Below are 16616 nucleotides of genomic sequence, written 5' to 3' on the forward strand. Positions count from 1 at the left end.
ACACAACAAATATAAAACTTTACAACTTTATTTATATATTATCTTTTAAAACATTAATGTTGACAATATTTAAAAATTTAAAAATCTTTTACCACACTCAATCAATTTGACATATTATATTTGAAAGGAAAAGCAAATAATATTTTTTTTTGTCTTATGTAATATGGATATTTTCTCTAAATTTAATGCTTTACTAACTCGAATTTTTTTAGTTTACTTTATTTATAGTTTTGTCCTGTATTATTATTATTATTTGTTTGACCTTACAAATATTTTGTTATTATATTTTTGTCTTATTCTTATAATAATAATTATTATTATTTATATTTAATTTTTTTAACAATATATTGATTAAAAATTTCATCATATTTTTGATACGCTACATTTTTTCTTGTAACCTTAACCTATGTTACATAATTAAATGAGATATTTGTACTAATTTCTAAGTTCACATAGGAAGTATTTTTACGTAAAAGACTCCGAAAAAAATGTTTTATTATAAAATTTTAATTAAAAAGTATATTTATTCACAGTGAAAAACTTAAAATATAAGGCAACTTTTTATTTTAAGGTTTGACCAGGTGAATACTTTTATTGTGAAATTGGATTTTGAAGATGATAAAGACAAGACTATTAATGGTGATCCTTGATTATATATTGTTCCATTGTTTAATTATAGCTATCTCTAGATTTTTCTTTTAACTATGATGGTATTGATATGATTTTCAAGCACGGGTAGGGTTTACTACACGCGGAAAGCGTACTGCTTATATATCTCTTGTCGTCGACATGAAAATATAAATATAAATTTTTTTTTGTAGTATTCATTAAACTAAATGAGACTCACCAGATCAATAAAAATATATGCACTTTTATTTCATTTGTCTATTTTCTTTTTTCTCATTTAAATTCTCAAAATCATACTTCTAACTATAAATTAATTTAAACTTTAATAGGTATATCATTAAGTGTTTTTTAACTTACACCTTAAATAAACTTAATTTTTTTTAATTAATTCATTGAATTAATATATATATATATATATATATTATTTATGCATATAAATAATATATTCACTAAAAAAATGTAAATATTACTTATTATGTTTATTAAACAATATTTTTGGATGCCATATTAAACTATTATAATCATAAAAAAAATTTAATAAAATCACCACACCCGATCCAATAACATGAAATAAATAAGATACTAGAAAAATATTAAACATTTTGTCCGTTTGTTTTCTTTTTTGTTAGATCTACTCCTTTTAAAAAGAATACTTAATATCTATTTTGATCTGTTTGTTCCAAATGGTCTTATCTTTTAAAATTTTTTTACAAATGTCTCGTGTAAAAACGTTTCAAGTTAGTTATTTCAGTTCAAGTTAGTCCTTTTTACTTACGACTTTAAAAATTTAACGGTACAATGGTCTCCTGGGCAAAACTGGATGAGATGTCTAGTTATTGATTGGTGGCACTTTGATATCAATTGAGGTGTAAATTTTAAACATAAAAGTTAATGATTTGGAAAAGTTAAAGTTAAGGTTAAAGGAAATTACAATTAGGTTAGAAGCAATTCACCATCAAAGTTTTATTTCAAAAACAGAACCAAAAATGCAAGATGGCAAATTCCAAAAACCTCAAAAGTGCAAGATCATAATACAATTGAAGATAATTCTAAAACGTGAAATCAGAAAACAAAACCTCAATTTGAAAATCCTGACCCCAAATCGCATTAACAATATGCAAAGGAGAAACAAGAGACAGAAAATTTTCAAATCAGAACCCTCAACCCCCAAACGAAAATCCTAAAGTTCTCAAATCATAAGATCACGAAGAACCCCAACCATTGTGCCACCAACCTGTAAATAAAACAAAACAGAAACACAATCTAAGGAAGAAAACCTAACGTCGTGAGATAAGAATTCAAAAAATAGAACCCTAATTTGAACAATACGAACACAACTAGAACAAGAAGAAGGAAAGAAGAAAGGTTCTCAGTGATGCCAATCCACAAACAAAGGAGAAGAAGGAGGAGGGTATCTCATTGCGCGACGAAGAACCCATGTTGCTGGGTTTGTTCGAGAAGAGAAGATACAAGTCAAGATTTTCTAAAACTCTAGTTAAGATAAGGGATAATTGACTTCAACATAAACTCTGATTAAGGTAAAGAATAATTAATCTCAGCGAGCCACGTAATTAATAGTTAGACACCTGATTCAGTTTTGATGAAGGACATTTGTACCCTTAAATTTTTAAGACCATAAACAAAAAAGAGTAACTGTTTTTACACAAATTGAAAGATTTATAAAAAATAATTTTAAAAAATAAGACCACTTTGATTAAACATCATCGATTGAGGACCATTAAACTTAAAAAAAAAATGTAAAACCAGGTCCCTTTTGATAGTGAAATTTTGTAATCATTAATTCTCTTTTCATTCTATATTTTAATTGAAATCAAATTGTATTCATTTGGTTTATTTTAGGTTGAAAGAAATAATTTGTAGGTTGAAAGATAATTTTTTTGTTTGAGTTTCTGGCCTTCGCAACCGTTGCACCACTGGTTTCGTCGCCGGACCGAGCCCTAGCAGATCATCCCAACATCTGAACCCTAATTCGTGATAGATTTCGGAGGTGCAGCAGAGAAGGATTTGCCCCCTTTCAAGGTTCAAATTTACCTGAGTTTATTTGCAATGGATAATGATGTATAATCAGATAATGCGTTTGCTCTGTTCTTGCTTTTCTGTTGAGTCGCTGTTAACGTGCTTGTACAAGCACCTATTTGAACAATCTGGTTTTTCCGAGTTGATTTTTCTTTTGGCCTTCATGTTCGCTGGTGTGTGTGGTTCTCTCGATGTGTGTTGTGTTGTATCTGCTATTTTAATTAGTTTGTGCTTGCTGCATTGCGGTGGCCTTTCGCATTTAGGTTGCTATTTGTTGGTTGTTTTCTCAGTTGAAGAATGTACTACAATGGGCCCATTCTTGTTACTGAAAATGTGGGATTTAGTGGTTTAACTGCAATGCCCTCAATCTATTTGACAAAATGTCAGCTCCATTCTGCAAAAAACTTAACCAATGGTTTCATCCAAACATGCCTTGAAAGATAGCACCCGTGATTTTAATTTTGAAAATTGTGCCATGGACTGCCTAGTATTATATTTATTTTTAATTATTTCTTCCTTTTTAATTGTGGCCAAATGTCGTGGTCTGAAGAAAATATTGATGACAGATCTAGTTCTTCCTGATGGGATGTAGGTCATTCTCCTACAATAGTCTCTTTCCATCTCTTCTAAGGGTTGCAAAGTCACATTGTCTACCACTCTCTCAAAGGTTAGGATTATTTTCCCTTCTATCATTGTGCCGGTTTGGTGATTTATATTTTCTTGAAGTACTAGATATTTTTTTGTCACAATAGCTGAATTAACTCATCTCTGGTACTGTTTCAGGTCAAAAGCATTTTATTTTTATGATTCAGGTCCAAGCGTACTACAACATTGTTGCAAAAGTGGTTCTTTGCTGAACTTTCAAGGTAATCTTGCGTTAGAAATTTTTTAACCGGTGCCGGCTTGAACTGGTTATGCTAGGGTGGTAATTCAAAGTACGATTGGATAATTTCATCACTGAATTTCTGATAGAAAACAACATTCCTGTTTTAATTTAATTGCTGAAACCATTTGTTGATTTTATGCACTAAATAAAATGTATCTATTTATTTCCTTTAGGTGAGGAGGACTTTGGAATGTATATTTATTCTTTCCCATGTAAAATCTTGGATCAGTTGTCATTTAAAGTTATCTATTGGTAAATTATTTGTATAATATCATGAGCGGGATTCATGTCTTCTTTAAACATAGCAAATGAAAAGGAAAAAAACATTCTTTTTCATTCATTTCTCTAGATCTTAGTTTCATTTATTGCTTTTATCTTATGGACATTGTTTTTAGTAAAACATGGAATTTAATCTTCACAAGAGGGTTTCTTTGTAGGCTTCACACATTCAGTTAGTATCGGTTATATAATATCAGTTCCTTTGAGCTAATGAATTGGATTTGTAGGATTAAGATCATATGCACGTGACACACGTAGAGGCTATGATCTCTTTGGCCGTGGAAGACCAGGAGATGAAGAATTTAAGAAAGCCTGGGCAAAGGAGATGGATGAAGATAACACTCTATGGACAGGAAGTGAGGATGAAAACGATGAAGAAATGGGTTCTAAGAGTAATCTAGATAAGGAGATAAAGAAAGCAAGACTGGAAGCTAAAAAGCATTCTGACTTGATTGATGCAGATGACAGTGATGAGTTAAGAAGTGTCTGGTCTGGCAGTGATGAAGAGAAGACACTGTGGACTGGTGATGAAATGGATAGTGATGAGGATATTCCTACAGAAGCTTACCCAAATGAAAGTAGTGACAAGTACATAGATAAATTGTTTGAGTTTGATGAAGTTCCTAAGTACAGAACCATCTCAGAGATGTTGAAAGCTGAACAAGAACCTGAGGAGTTGTCACCAGGAAAGCAAGCTAGGAAGATTGCTGTTGAGAATGCCTTAAAGAAATTAAAGAAAGGTCCAGATGGAAGGTACACTAATGCGTGGGAGGTTATGAGCGATATAGATATTCTAATAGGAGCATTTGAAAATGTTGTTTCAGGACCAGAATATGAAGAGCTTAGACAAGGAGGGCCTAAACAACTAAATATTCAGTTTTTCAAGGACATACAAGCGCGTATGAGAGATCCAAATTACAAGTTCTCGCCCGAGTTAAAATTGAAACCAAAGAGTAAATTGGTTCCTACAAAGAAATGGCAAAAGGCAGAGTCGAGAAGAAGGAAAGCAAGAAAGAGATAAATATATAAACGTTTTCTCATTAATGCAGAAGTTAGGCTTATGATTTTGTTTTATCTTTGTACAGTACATGCTTGTTAATGCTTTAGAATAGTTTATATATTGATCGGTAATTTTTTTTTCAATTGTTAGACGAGTAAACGCGGACTGCAGATTTTGTGGCTGTCTTAAATGGTAGTTCCTTTTTGGATCATAAACTCATTAATATTTGTACTTTTGTTTTTGGACTGAGGAAATATTTTTGTTCTTCATAATATATGACATCAAAGAGGGTGATGGTTGTCATTATTTTATTTAGGTTTAAACCCTTTAGTTGTCTTTATTTTTGTGAATTTTTCCCATTTTGATCCTTTATTTTTTGGAATTTTCAATTGAGTCCTAAAAAGTGCTAATTTGAATCAATTGGACTCTTGTCGTTAAATTTGGTTAACTGAGTTAAGTTTTTGATGAAGTGGAAGATTGACGTGGCAAAAATTTTAGACGTGACATGCTGAAAGCTTTATACGTGGCATTTCTTAAAAGATTAGATTTTAATAATAGGATTTCTGAAATAGGATTTAATAATAGAATTTTCTGGTAATTCTTACTGCCGGTGCTTTTTCTTCCTGTGAATCATCCAATGTTGTTGTTTACTTCCTACTCTTTTTTTGCGTTGTTTGTTTTTTCTTAAAAAAGTTTGTGTGCTCTGATAATTCTTACTGTAATAAAACACAATGAATCTGGTTTATGATAAGAACAAGTTTTCTTTTCTTTATCTTTCAGTTGATTTTGTTGTTTCATCGTTCAAAGTGTTATCATAAATTAGCCCAATCTACTGTGTTTGGTATACATCTTGTGGCAATGGTGACCAATTTTGGGATTGGATTATCGTAACATCGCAGTGTTATTATGTTTAAAATCCTTACTTTTTGGATGTGCCAAAGAGGTGATGTGAATATTTCAGATCCAGAAAAACCCTCATTTCGGCTGGTTTTAATAAAAAATTACTTTTCAGAAAAAAATCTGAATTGTTGTTGCTTCTTTCTAGAAAACGCCATTGATGTTGCTCCTTCACAAAAATACATAGGGGCTTTGCCAAAAATACATAGGATTTTTGGGTGGTGCTTGTAATGAAGGATGATTTTTTTTAAAATATTTTTAATCCTGTTAAGTAAATTTAACGGTAGGGGTTCAATTGATTCAAATTAGCACTTTTAAGGACTCAATTGGGAATTCTAAAAAATAGAAGATCAAAATGAGAAAAACCGAAAAAAATAGGAAGGTTTAAACCTTTTATTTATTTGGATTAATCGTCTTTTTATCCTTTTAATTGTTATTTATTTTTTAAAATCTGGTTTTATTTTAAAAAGTTTTAATTTGATATCATATTTTTGGCCCTTTTCCTCCCGTGATCTCTTTTTATGTATTTATTATTATTACCATCATTAGACCTATATGCATTGTATTTCTTCGTAATACCCTCTTCCTGTAGATGAAGTTATTTCATGTAACATTCCTCTCTCTTTTTTTGTTATGTTAACTATATTTTAGTTTCTTATTTAAATATGTTTTTATAAATAAATTATAAAAAAAAAGTTTTGTAAAAATTAAATGATAATTTTGAAGTGTCAACTAATTTCTACTTCTAAATTGTCTTGATAAAATTATGAAGATTGTATTTTTTATAAAATATTATTGAAATATAATTTTTCATTATGACCGGTGAGATTTATAATTAAAGATTTATATAAAGAGAAATAATTTTAATAGTCAGGATTTTCATTTAAAGATGTGTTTTTTTTTGTTTTTTGAACTAATGTCACTTATTTTCTATTTCGGAGTTATTTCATTAACAATTTGATTCAAGTTTATTTAACAGTTGGATCAAACTCAAAATTTTCAGCATGTTATTAAAGTAATATTATTCACTGAAACTGTTCAAATTTATATTTAGAGATCTGTTATAAGAAATATCATTTTCATATTTAGTACGAAGAACAATTCTTCTAAAAGATCAACAAGTCTTTTATCAAATACCATAAAATTCTATTATAATATTTAAATAGTAAATGATGATTTTACTATTACATGTGAATATATAGAAAAAAATAATATTAAAATAATAATATAAATTTCTATATAAGGTTAAGAGGAGAAATGAAATAAGAAAATTTTGGTAGTTGTATCTATCAATCTTTCTTTGTAATTTTTCTTCTTTTTCATTTTCTTTCTCTATTAGTCAACATTCAAAATTAGTTTAGAGAAATTATTTAATCTATTGAAAAACTAAAAGTTTACTTAGACAAGTTGTTTTAAGGTAATGGAATTCTAAATTTATTTTAATATTATTTATTTTATTTTAGTGTTATTATTTTTATTTTATTTTATTTTATTTATTTTTATTGTTTTATTTATTAGTGAGATGTTTATAACTTCATTCTTTTTATTTATTATTATTATTTTATTAGTGAGGTGTTTATTTCTTTTATTGTTATTCTTTTTATTTTATTAATGAGGCTTTATAATCTCATTTTTATTTATTTATTATTACTATTTTATTAGTGAAGTGTTTATAATCCATTTTTATTTATTTATTTTTAATTGAAATTTATAAAATAGAAAAAAAATTAACAATTATTTGGAAAAAATATAAAAATATAATTTGGATCTTTTATGCAACTTTGTTTTTTAATTGTAAGAAGTTTGAGTATTATAAAAAAAATTTCTTTTAATAAATATTTTGAAATGTATATTTTATTTATTGAAAATGATTAAATTTAAGTTAAAATTTTTTATAGTGTAATGTAAATTTTTATTATTTTAAAATTAGTTTGCAGTAAAAAGTTATAACAATTAAAATTAAAAAATTTCAAATTAGATAATTTTTGAATTTATTGATTATTTAAATTAAAGTTAATAAATATTTAAGGTTAGATTTAGTGTTATCCAAATTGGGTCATTGGTTTAACATTTTCCATCACAAGTTGATCACTTAGCGTGTGTCCGCTTCTACGGATTTCACTGTAGCCAATGATTAGTGAAGACAGAATTGAAGGTAAAGTTGTGTTCGCTTCCGCCAATTTGCGAGGATAGATATGAGTGAATTTGCGGGATACGTCAATTTATGGTCACTCGCATATATGAGAAGATTTGCGGTAATTGTAAAGCAAATGTCCTTTTTGCCCTTAATAGATTTGATAATACCAGAAAAGGTAGGAGGGAAAAATAACATATTTGATTCTTACATGTGATAATTGATTCCAGAGCAAATATATAATAATGCACGTTAATCTGAGACATTGCTTCGTACATCACGAGTATGTTACTGTGGCTGGGTGGCTTTGGCTTATCTATTCAGTAGTGCATTTTGTTCACTTTAACAGGCCAACTTTGTTGCTTTGGCAGGATACGAATGTAGAGATTTCATTCTCTGATTTTGTGGTTTGACACAACTACACAAACCTTCACAACCTGCACAGCCAACACAGGAAAGATTCCTGGCAATACAGTGTTTGGTTTGAATTTCAAACAGCTTTGAAGACCGTAGAAGACCCAAGCCCATTTATTAAAATGAGGCTTGGTTGGTGTATGTTTGGTTCGTGTCTTAAGTGCAAGTTGGTTCGTGTATTATTTGAGCTCAATATATCTCATCTCTACTGTCCTTCATCATTCCTGAGCTGTTCATTTTGGTTGAGAAGTGTTCGTTCTTGTGTGCTGAGTGCATTGACAAGCGGAGGTGCATGACATAGATCAGTTTAGTAAATGTAGTTGTAAGGTTTGTTCAATATTTGCAGGTTGGAGGCATGGATGTAGCGTTTTGATATAGACCACGAATAGAGAGTGGTGTGTGGTGATCGTGGACCTTGGTTGTTGCCATTAGAAGAATGTCAAGATGTGTTGAAGTGGGGCAAGGAAAGGTTGAAGCAGGAAGAGCAGATGAAGATGGAGAAGCAAAGGTTGAAGATGAAGATTGAAGATCCGGTTCCAGACGTTGTCAGAAATTTTTTTTGGAATGTAGTGTATTCGGTTACGGGACTGCGTATTCGGTTACGCTGCAAAGTTATAGGAATGATGGGTGGTGTATTCGGTTCTTGAAGGTTGTACTCGGTTCCAGGTTATTGGGTGAGCGTGGTGTAGAGGCGGATTCGGTTACGGGTTGCGTTATTGTGCTCCACCAAGCTTGATCGTTCTTCCATGCTTCGTCCATTGGGTGATTTGATATATAACATGGTTGGTGTTGAGTGGGCGTGAAGAACCTTGATGGACATCCAGAGGTCCATGAAGTAGTGCATGCAGGAGGCGGAGAACTGATCCGGCCATGGCAGTGGAAGGAGTTCGTTGTATGTCATCACCCCTAACGTTTTCATTGTGTTGCAGGTTTTATGAAGGATAACTACATGCTTGGTTAGCTGGTGAAGGTGTTGAAGACGACCGTGGTTGCTGGTGGAGGTGTTGTCAGAGAAGACGACGGTGTTAAGGTGGTGGATGTTGATGAGGTCACCATGAACATGGTTGTTTGTGAAAAATTGTTAACAAGCTATTATAATGTTGCAGGTTATGACATATAGTGGAGTTGGAGATTGAGAGGAGTTTGATGCATTCGTCAATACCGTGGAGTCTTTGCAAAGTTATCCTTGTTTATTCTGATTCCAGTAGGTGATTGATGTGTTGTATGTGTGTTAATTGGTCTTTTGTTTTGTTTGTTCATAATGAAAGGAAATTGTGATGAGTTCCACAGTATGAGATGTTAACCAGTTTTTATACACTTGCATTGGTAGGAAAGAGGTGGTTGTGTGGTTGGTTGTGAAAGTGGGGGATTGTCGTGCATGAGGGCAGCGAAGTGGTACATTTGAATGTAACATTCAAACTTCTTTTCAAGCTTTATGTGCATTGAACAAGTATTTTGTTATATAATAAACTCATATATTTATGTTTGCAGGTTTGGTTTGTTTTAGAGTGATACCTTTGTAAATTGAGATTTGACCTAAGCATCTACACACGGAAAAATTGGTAATCTGATTGGAGAACACATCCTACTGCCTGGCATTTTTGGAAATTTATTGGTTAATCCAGCTTCAACTCTTTATACGTCTTGAACGTCTTCAAGAGGTAAGTGTTGAAGATAAGTTGGCTACAATAAATATATGAATATGGAATGAGTGGTGCTTATTTGTAGCTTTATGAGGTTGAATATATGAGGTATTAATATTATAATTAACAATTTGATTTCTTATATATATGTATGTTGTTCATAATAAATGTATGAAATGTTGTTCTTCTGTTAGGCTATTTATTTTTGTTTAATTGTAATGATTAGTTGAATGTATTAATGTATATATGAATTATGTTTAATGAATATATGAATGCATGATTTTAATTATAGTATGTATATTTGTTTAAGTAAATATAGATGGAAGAAGAAATAGATTTATCATATTTGGATCGTGAAGATATAGATGATTATGTGGTTGGTGTAGACTTCAATATTATCGCAATGATACGTCAACAATTACAAATAACCACTTCATTGGCTGCACTAACAATGTTATGCATTGTTGCACACGCGTTGAGTATCTTGAATATTTACTCGAGTGATTCGAGTAGTGTAAGCAATTACCTACCAGAAAAAGACCGTCGTAGGGAGCAATTAATGTCATATCTTGTGCATACTAATTGGTGCCGCGACATTCTTAAGATGGGTCCATAGGCATTTATTAATCTTTGTGAGAGACTAAGATCAACTAGGTTAGTTAAGGATGCCATTCGGTCGACAGTGGAGCAACAAGTTGCTCAATTTCTTCATATAATTGGCCATAATGTTAAGAATCGAAGTGTCGCATTTTTCTTTCATCGATCTGGTTCGACGGTTAGCAGACACTTTCACAATGTCTTAGATGCTATCTTAACTTTGGAATCTAAATTTCTAATTCAACCGTCAGGAAATGAGGTTCATCCATATGTCTTGAACAACAATCGATTTTACCCGTACTTTAAGGTACTCATTTCAACATATTTGTAGATGTTCTTTGATCAAAGGAGATGATAATAAATTTTGAGTTTTATGATGACTTCTTATTTGTATGTTTAGGATTTTTTAGGGGCCATAGACGGTACTCATGTTCGTGTAAAGGTGCAAAAATGTGATGCTCCGAGATTTCGAGAAGAAAAGATTGGCCAACTCAAAATGTGTTTGCGGCGTGTGATTTTGACATGAAATTCACATACGTTCTTGCTGGGTGGGAAGGCACTGCATCTGATTCAAGAATTTTTAAAAATGCTCTTGATCGAGATGATCCGTTGGTTATCCCCCAAGGTTAGTGTCTACATTGCGATGATAAAGATTTTATTTAGTAGTGACTAATTACCTGTATATATGCAAAATTGTAGGAAAATACTACCTCGGTGATGTTCGATTTATGTTGAAAAGCACAGTTTTGACTCCATATAGAGGCGTAAGATATCACCTTAAAGAATATACACGTAGAGGACCACAAAATCCACGCGAGTTGTTTAATCATCGACATTCATCATTGAGAAATGTTATTAAAAGAACGTTTGGTGTGTTGAAAAAATGATTCCCTATCATTGCAAGTGGCACTGAACCACACTATGGATTGGAGACAATGACAGACATTATATTAGCTTGTTGTATCTTACACAACTTCCTTCGTGGCATGGATAACGATGACTCATTACTTGATGAAGTTGATAATGAGTTGAATGAAAGGGCAGAGCATAATGTTTCATCATCTCAAGTTAGAGAAGAGGACCAAAGGATTGGTAGTAGTATCAGGGATTTTATAGCAGATCATATGTGGCGAGATTATCAAAACTCTTAGTTATTGTATTTTATTGTGTTGTATGACTAATTTATTTGAATATGACAAGAACTTCCTTTTATGTCTATTTAATGTTAAGTTCTTACCATATTGTTTATCAATTAGGTTTACAATGAACCGAGGTAAGGGAGTAGGCATTGAGTCGTCTGGTCCTACTAGAGAGTTCATAAAGTGGACAGAGGACATGGACGCACGTATTATACACACCATGATTGAGGAATCACAACTCGGTAATAGGGTTGACGGAAGCTGAACTTCCCAAGCATATAGTAACATAGTTGATCATCTTCATAGCTCTAGGTATGTAGCCATTTCGAAAAATAATGTCAAAAATCGTCAGAAAGTGTTGAAAGATAAATGGCGTGAGGTACATGACCTCTTTGGTGGATTGAATGGATTTGCCTAGAACCTCGTAAGTATGAGATTTCAAGCTGAGGACGAAGTTTGGGACGACCTCATTCAGGTATTTGTTAAATACTCATATTTGGTTGATTCTTATAATACATAATATGTTGGTAATATTTGTAATGTATGTTGTTTCAGTCGAGGTCAAGTGTGGCAAAGTGGAGAGTTAATAGTATCAAGCACTACGATTTAATGGTGGACTTATGGGCGGTTGATCGAGCTACTGGGAGTGGTGTTCGGACCGCTCGTCAAGCACGCCGACAGCGGGTTGGGCCTCGTGTACAGGTTGATCTAAATCAGAATATGGAGTACATTCCAGAAGAGCCTATCTATCCTGGGTATAGAGACCCAATTCCACCATCACCTCCTCCATCTGTTGATGAGTATAGTCCAGGGCAGACTCAATTTGTGCCTTCCGTCCCATCCGGAGGAACTTCATCCTCACGAGGTTCCAAAAGGAAGGCACCTATGGTCGATGTCATCGATTCTCAATTTGATAAGTTGACGACCGGTCTGGATGGTTTCACAAATGTCCTTTGCTCTACAAATGTTCATTTTGGTGTAATTTCTGATGCAGCCCTACGTCAAGTCTCAGCGATGGAAGATAGAAATCAAATACTACGTTCCCAAACTGAGATCCTTTGTCGCACTCCGACTTACACATATACAGAGGGCGACATTTATGACATGTTGAGTGTTATGAACATTGTTGACGAAAACTTGCTCGAGTAATGTTATGATTTTTATGTGCAAACCCCACATGTACAAAGAGGTTGATGGGACTTCCACCACACAAGAGGTGGAATAAGTTATGTAAAATGATATTTGGTGGTGACTGTTAAGATGTCTTAAATGATTAGATTGTATTACTGTTATATTATTACATGTACCTGTTTTGTAATAGTGACTTCATGGTTTTCATCCACTATCAATTTTTAAGTTATGGTTATGGTTATGATGTGGTGGTTTGGATTTGGTTGTTGTTATTTTTAATATTCAATAATTTGTAATCACTTACCTTGTTATTGTTTTCCTTTTATGGTTTTGTTGAAGAAATTGTGAAATGGCCTCATCATCAACCAAAAGGCCTAGAAAAAGTCGTAAGGGAAACGAAACCGTAACTGAGCCAGAAGATGCAGCCTATGTTAGACCATCTTTTGAAGAACAATTAGATCAGCGTCGTTTCTTCAGTCACAGCCATCAGAAGGAAAACTATGCAGCTGATTTCTACACAAGGAATATTGTTGTTCCAAAAATAATGAATTTCGAATCATTTGCCGGTTTAGGGTTATTTTTCCAACATCATCTTCTAATTCAAGGGGTCGTCGAATTTCTGACATTGCAGGGACCCTTTTATCTGGACTTAATCAAAGTATTTTATTCAAATCTGAAGATTTATGGAAACGGATATTTGCTCAGTGAGGTCAACAAGAGAAGGATTAGATTGAAACTTGTTGATTGGTTGAATGTTGCTAATATGAAGTATGAGGGTCAAAAATTGTGTTATTCAAATATCCCAAATGACTTTCCATATGACTAGGAGATGACATTAGCTACTATGGTTAAACCAGAAATGCAGGGTCATCGTGTTAAAACGATTGGTTGTTTGAATATTAATGATAGACTTCTACATTATGTTACTGTGCACATGTTGACTCCACGACCTGGGAATTTTGCAAAGTTATTGCAGGAGGATATATTTATGTTATGGGCGCTTAAAAATAATATAGTTATCAATTGGCCTCATCACATCATGCAACATATGCTTAAATGCACGGCCGGTAACACACCCCTACAATACGGTGTCCTTATCACACAAATCATGCAATATTGTGGAGTACATGTTGATGTCGATGCCAGCACTCATATTGGGACCAAACATCATTTTTCAATAAATTCTTTGAAGAGGTTGAATATTGTTAATGTTAACGGTGTTTGGCAACACGTTGTCGGTGATGATGAAGAAGAAGAGCAACCACACCATCATGACAACCCTGTGCAACCTTCTCCACATCTTGCAAATCCTAATATGATGACTCAAATGTGGGAGGGGGTACAAGACGCAACACATAATGCAGAATATGGAACAAATGCAAGTGTGGGTTCAACGTATTGAAGATAACTTGGCAAACCTATCCCTCGACATGAACCGCCAATTTGCTCACCTGAATCAAAATGTTAACTTAATTCTTCACCATTTAGATGATTAAGTTTATTACTATTCCGAGAATATATTACATGACTTTTTTGCTTAAATTGACTTATGTGTTTGATAACTTGCATTACATATTTTTGAATGTTAGGAATCTTTAACTTCAGTTTACATACTTTTATTTATTGGTCAACTTAATGAAATACAAATCAGATGGATTCTCGAATCATAGATGAACTACAAGAAGTAAATAATCAAAGAAGAAGACTATGTGCTGCTCTTGAACGACATACACATGCCATGGAGCGTCGAATATCCCTGGTAAATGCTAGGATTCAATCATCTAATCCAACTACAGAAGAAATTGAAAACTTATTACGGACTATGAACATTGAAGATCGGAATTAATTCAGACAGTGCTTCGACTTTTTATCTTCGCATTCATCCCATACAAGACGTCTAGTAGGGATGCCAATACAATATCGTTTCAATAGATTGCAACGATACCTCACTGAAGCAAGGTCATCATGAACTATTACAAATATATTTGTATGTTATTATGTTGGCACTTTTTTTTAGGTCATGTAATATTATAACTTCGTTTAATTATATATTTGTTTAAAATTAATCAATCTCACTTCCGTAACAAATAAATTGATACTACTTGGTAATAAATTATATTACAAATAAATTTATTTTACTACATTATAATTTTTATAATTTTTAAAAATTAATTTTAAAAATTATTTATAATTTTGGTCTCTTTATAAACATTTTTACAATTAAATATAACATTAATAAATAACATTTTATATTACTTTAATAACTAGGGACATTTTGGTAATCTTTAATTTCTACCAATTAAACTAATTTTTTAAATCTGTCACATCAATCAAATCCTACCGTAATTCTCACAAACTTTGCTTCCAAATCCACTCTCAATTACCCACAAATCCACTCAAAAAAACAACAAAAAAATTACCCTTAAATCCATTCAAATCATCTCCCCCCAAATCACTAAAAAAAACAAATCATTAGTGATAAATTTTAACTCAATTTACTTGTTAACAAGTTAAAAAAATTTAAATTCAATTCAACTTACAGATTAAATGAGTTGAGTTGTTAACTTATTCAAACAATTCCGACAACGTGGCCCTATAAACAACAGCTGAAAAGAACACGAACTGTTTGTGAAGGAGTACAGGCAGCTTGTGAAGGAACACGGTCTGCTTGCGAAGCATGGTCTCCTTGCAAAGGTGCATATTCTGCATTGTTTCAAATCAAATTAGTTGCTCTCACGGCATCAAATCAAATTAGAAAAATGAAAGCATTTAGATTTAAAATTTTCATTTTTTTACTATAATTTAAATCAAATCACTGTACTTTTTTATTTTTCTTCTGCTCTTCCTGTCAGTTTATGCACCCATTGAATTTATAAAAAAATAATCATAAATTCCTATCCAATCACTACATGTGACACAATAAAAAAAAAGTCAAAAACATATCATCTTCGTCAGAATTTCTCATCAATTCAGCCAACCAAATTTTGCATTCTAATTCTAAGCCATAAAAGAAATTGTTTTTCTTCTTTTGTGACATGGGAATACTAACAGAGAAATTTTTATTCAGCTCCATCTTTCTTTCCTGAATTCCAACAAACATCTTCCTATCATTAATCGCTTATTTAATAACATTTTATAACATCAATTCTTACACCAAAATTTTAAGACTTAATTTTTTTAATCAGTATGAATTCCATTAAATAAATATTAATTATTTTTAAATAATATATTTATTGATTTTAACTAGATATTTTTAATCATTGTTTATTTTAAATTTTCAATTTGATATTTTTTTAATTTAAACATTCTTTAATTTAATATTTTTAAAGAAACTATTTATTAATAATAATAATGAATTTATTATTTTTAATTATCATAAAAAAACTGAACATTAATAAATGTGTGACATCCCAAAATATAACATTCAACTATATAATAGTCATTACATATTTAATATGATTGATACGACTGTCGCGATCATACAAATTTGATGTGCACGAAAATATGCAGTATAGTCTAGGATGTGACTCCTAAGTCGTCTCTCAAGGACCAATATTGTGGGTTCAGTTTTAGATTTTTAAACACGAATGGTGGGGGGTTTGTGATTGTTTTGTTATTTGTTGCAGAAAAATAAAATTTAAATTAAAAGTGAAATTTTAAAAACAGCAAACAGAATTAAAAACTGAAGACAATAAAATTAACAAACTGTAAAAGTAAAAACGCAATTTGTCTATTTTTTTAAACATCACAAGAGAACGTAAATCACTAAGGCAGTAAAAATAAAGCTGAACGTAAATTAACTAGTGCAGTAAAAAATAAAGCTGAGAAACAT

General features: G+C 31.7%; 1 protein-coding gene across 2 annotated transcripts; it reads left to right on the forward strand.

Moving 5' to 3' along the window:
* The first annotated feature begins 2372 nt into the window (after positions 1 to 2372).
* On the forward strand, positions 2373 to 4972 carry LOC108330949 (uncharacterized). 2 transcript variants are annotated; one of them, XM_017565550.2, is made up of 4 exons: positions 2373 to 2667; positions 3231 to 3331; positions 3448 to 3530; positions 4057 to 4972. In XM_017565550.2, the coding sequence occupies exons 2-4, from the start codon at positions 3246 to 3248 to the stop codon at positions 4848 to 4850; spliced, it is 963 nt and encodes a 320-aa protein (XP_017421039.1). In that variant the 5' UTR covers positions 2373 to 2667; positions 3231 to 3245; the 3' UTR covers positions 4851 to 4972. The 2 variants fall into 2 exon arrangements, with proteins under 2 accessions (XP_017421039.1, XP_052731631.1); XM_052875671.1 differs by having other exon boundaries at positions 3257 to 3331.
* The last annotated feature ends 11644 nt before the right edge of the window (positions 4973 to 16616 follow it).

Source organism: Vigna angularis, chromosome 4 (genome assembly GCF_016808095.1).
Source record: "Vigna angularis cultivar LongXiaoDou No.4 chromosome 4, ASM1680809v1, whole genome shotgun sequence".
Lineage (NCBI taxonomy): Eukaryota > Viridiplantae > Streptophyta > Magnoliopsida > Fabales > Fabaceae > Vigna > Vigna angularis.

Bases quoted from the DNA above. Each gene is read 5' to 3' on its own strand.
- LOC108330949 (XM_017565550.2), top strand. From the start codon at position 3,246: ATGGGATGTAGGTCATTCTCCTACAATAGTCTCTTTCCATCTCTTCTA. The intron at 3,332-3,447 runs GTTAGGATTATT...GTACTGTTTCAG, and splicing joins TGTCTACCACTCTCTCAAAG to GTCAAAAGCATTTTATTTTT. The intron at 3,531-4,056 runs GTAATCTTGCGT...TTGGATTTGTAG, and splicing joins TTCTTTGCTGAACTTTCAAG to GATTAAGATCATATGCACGT.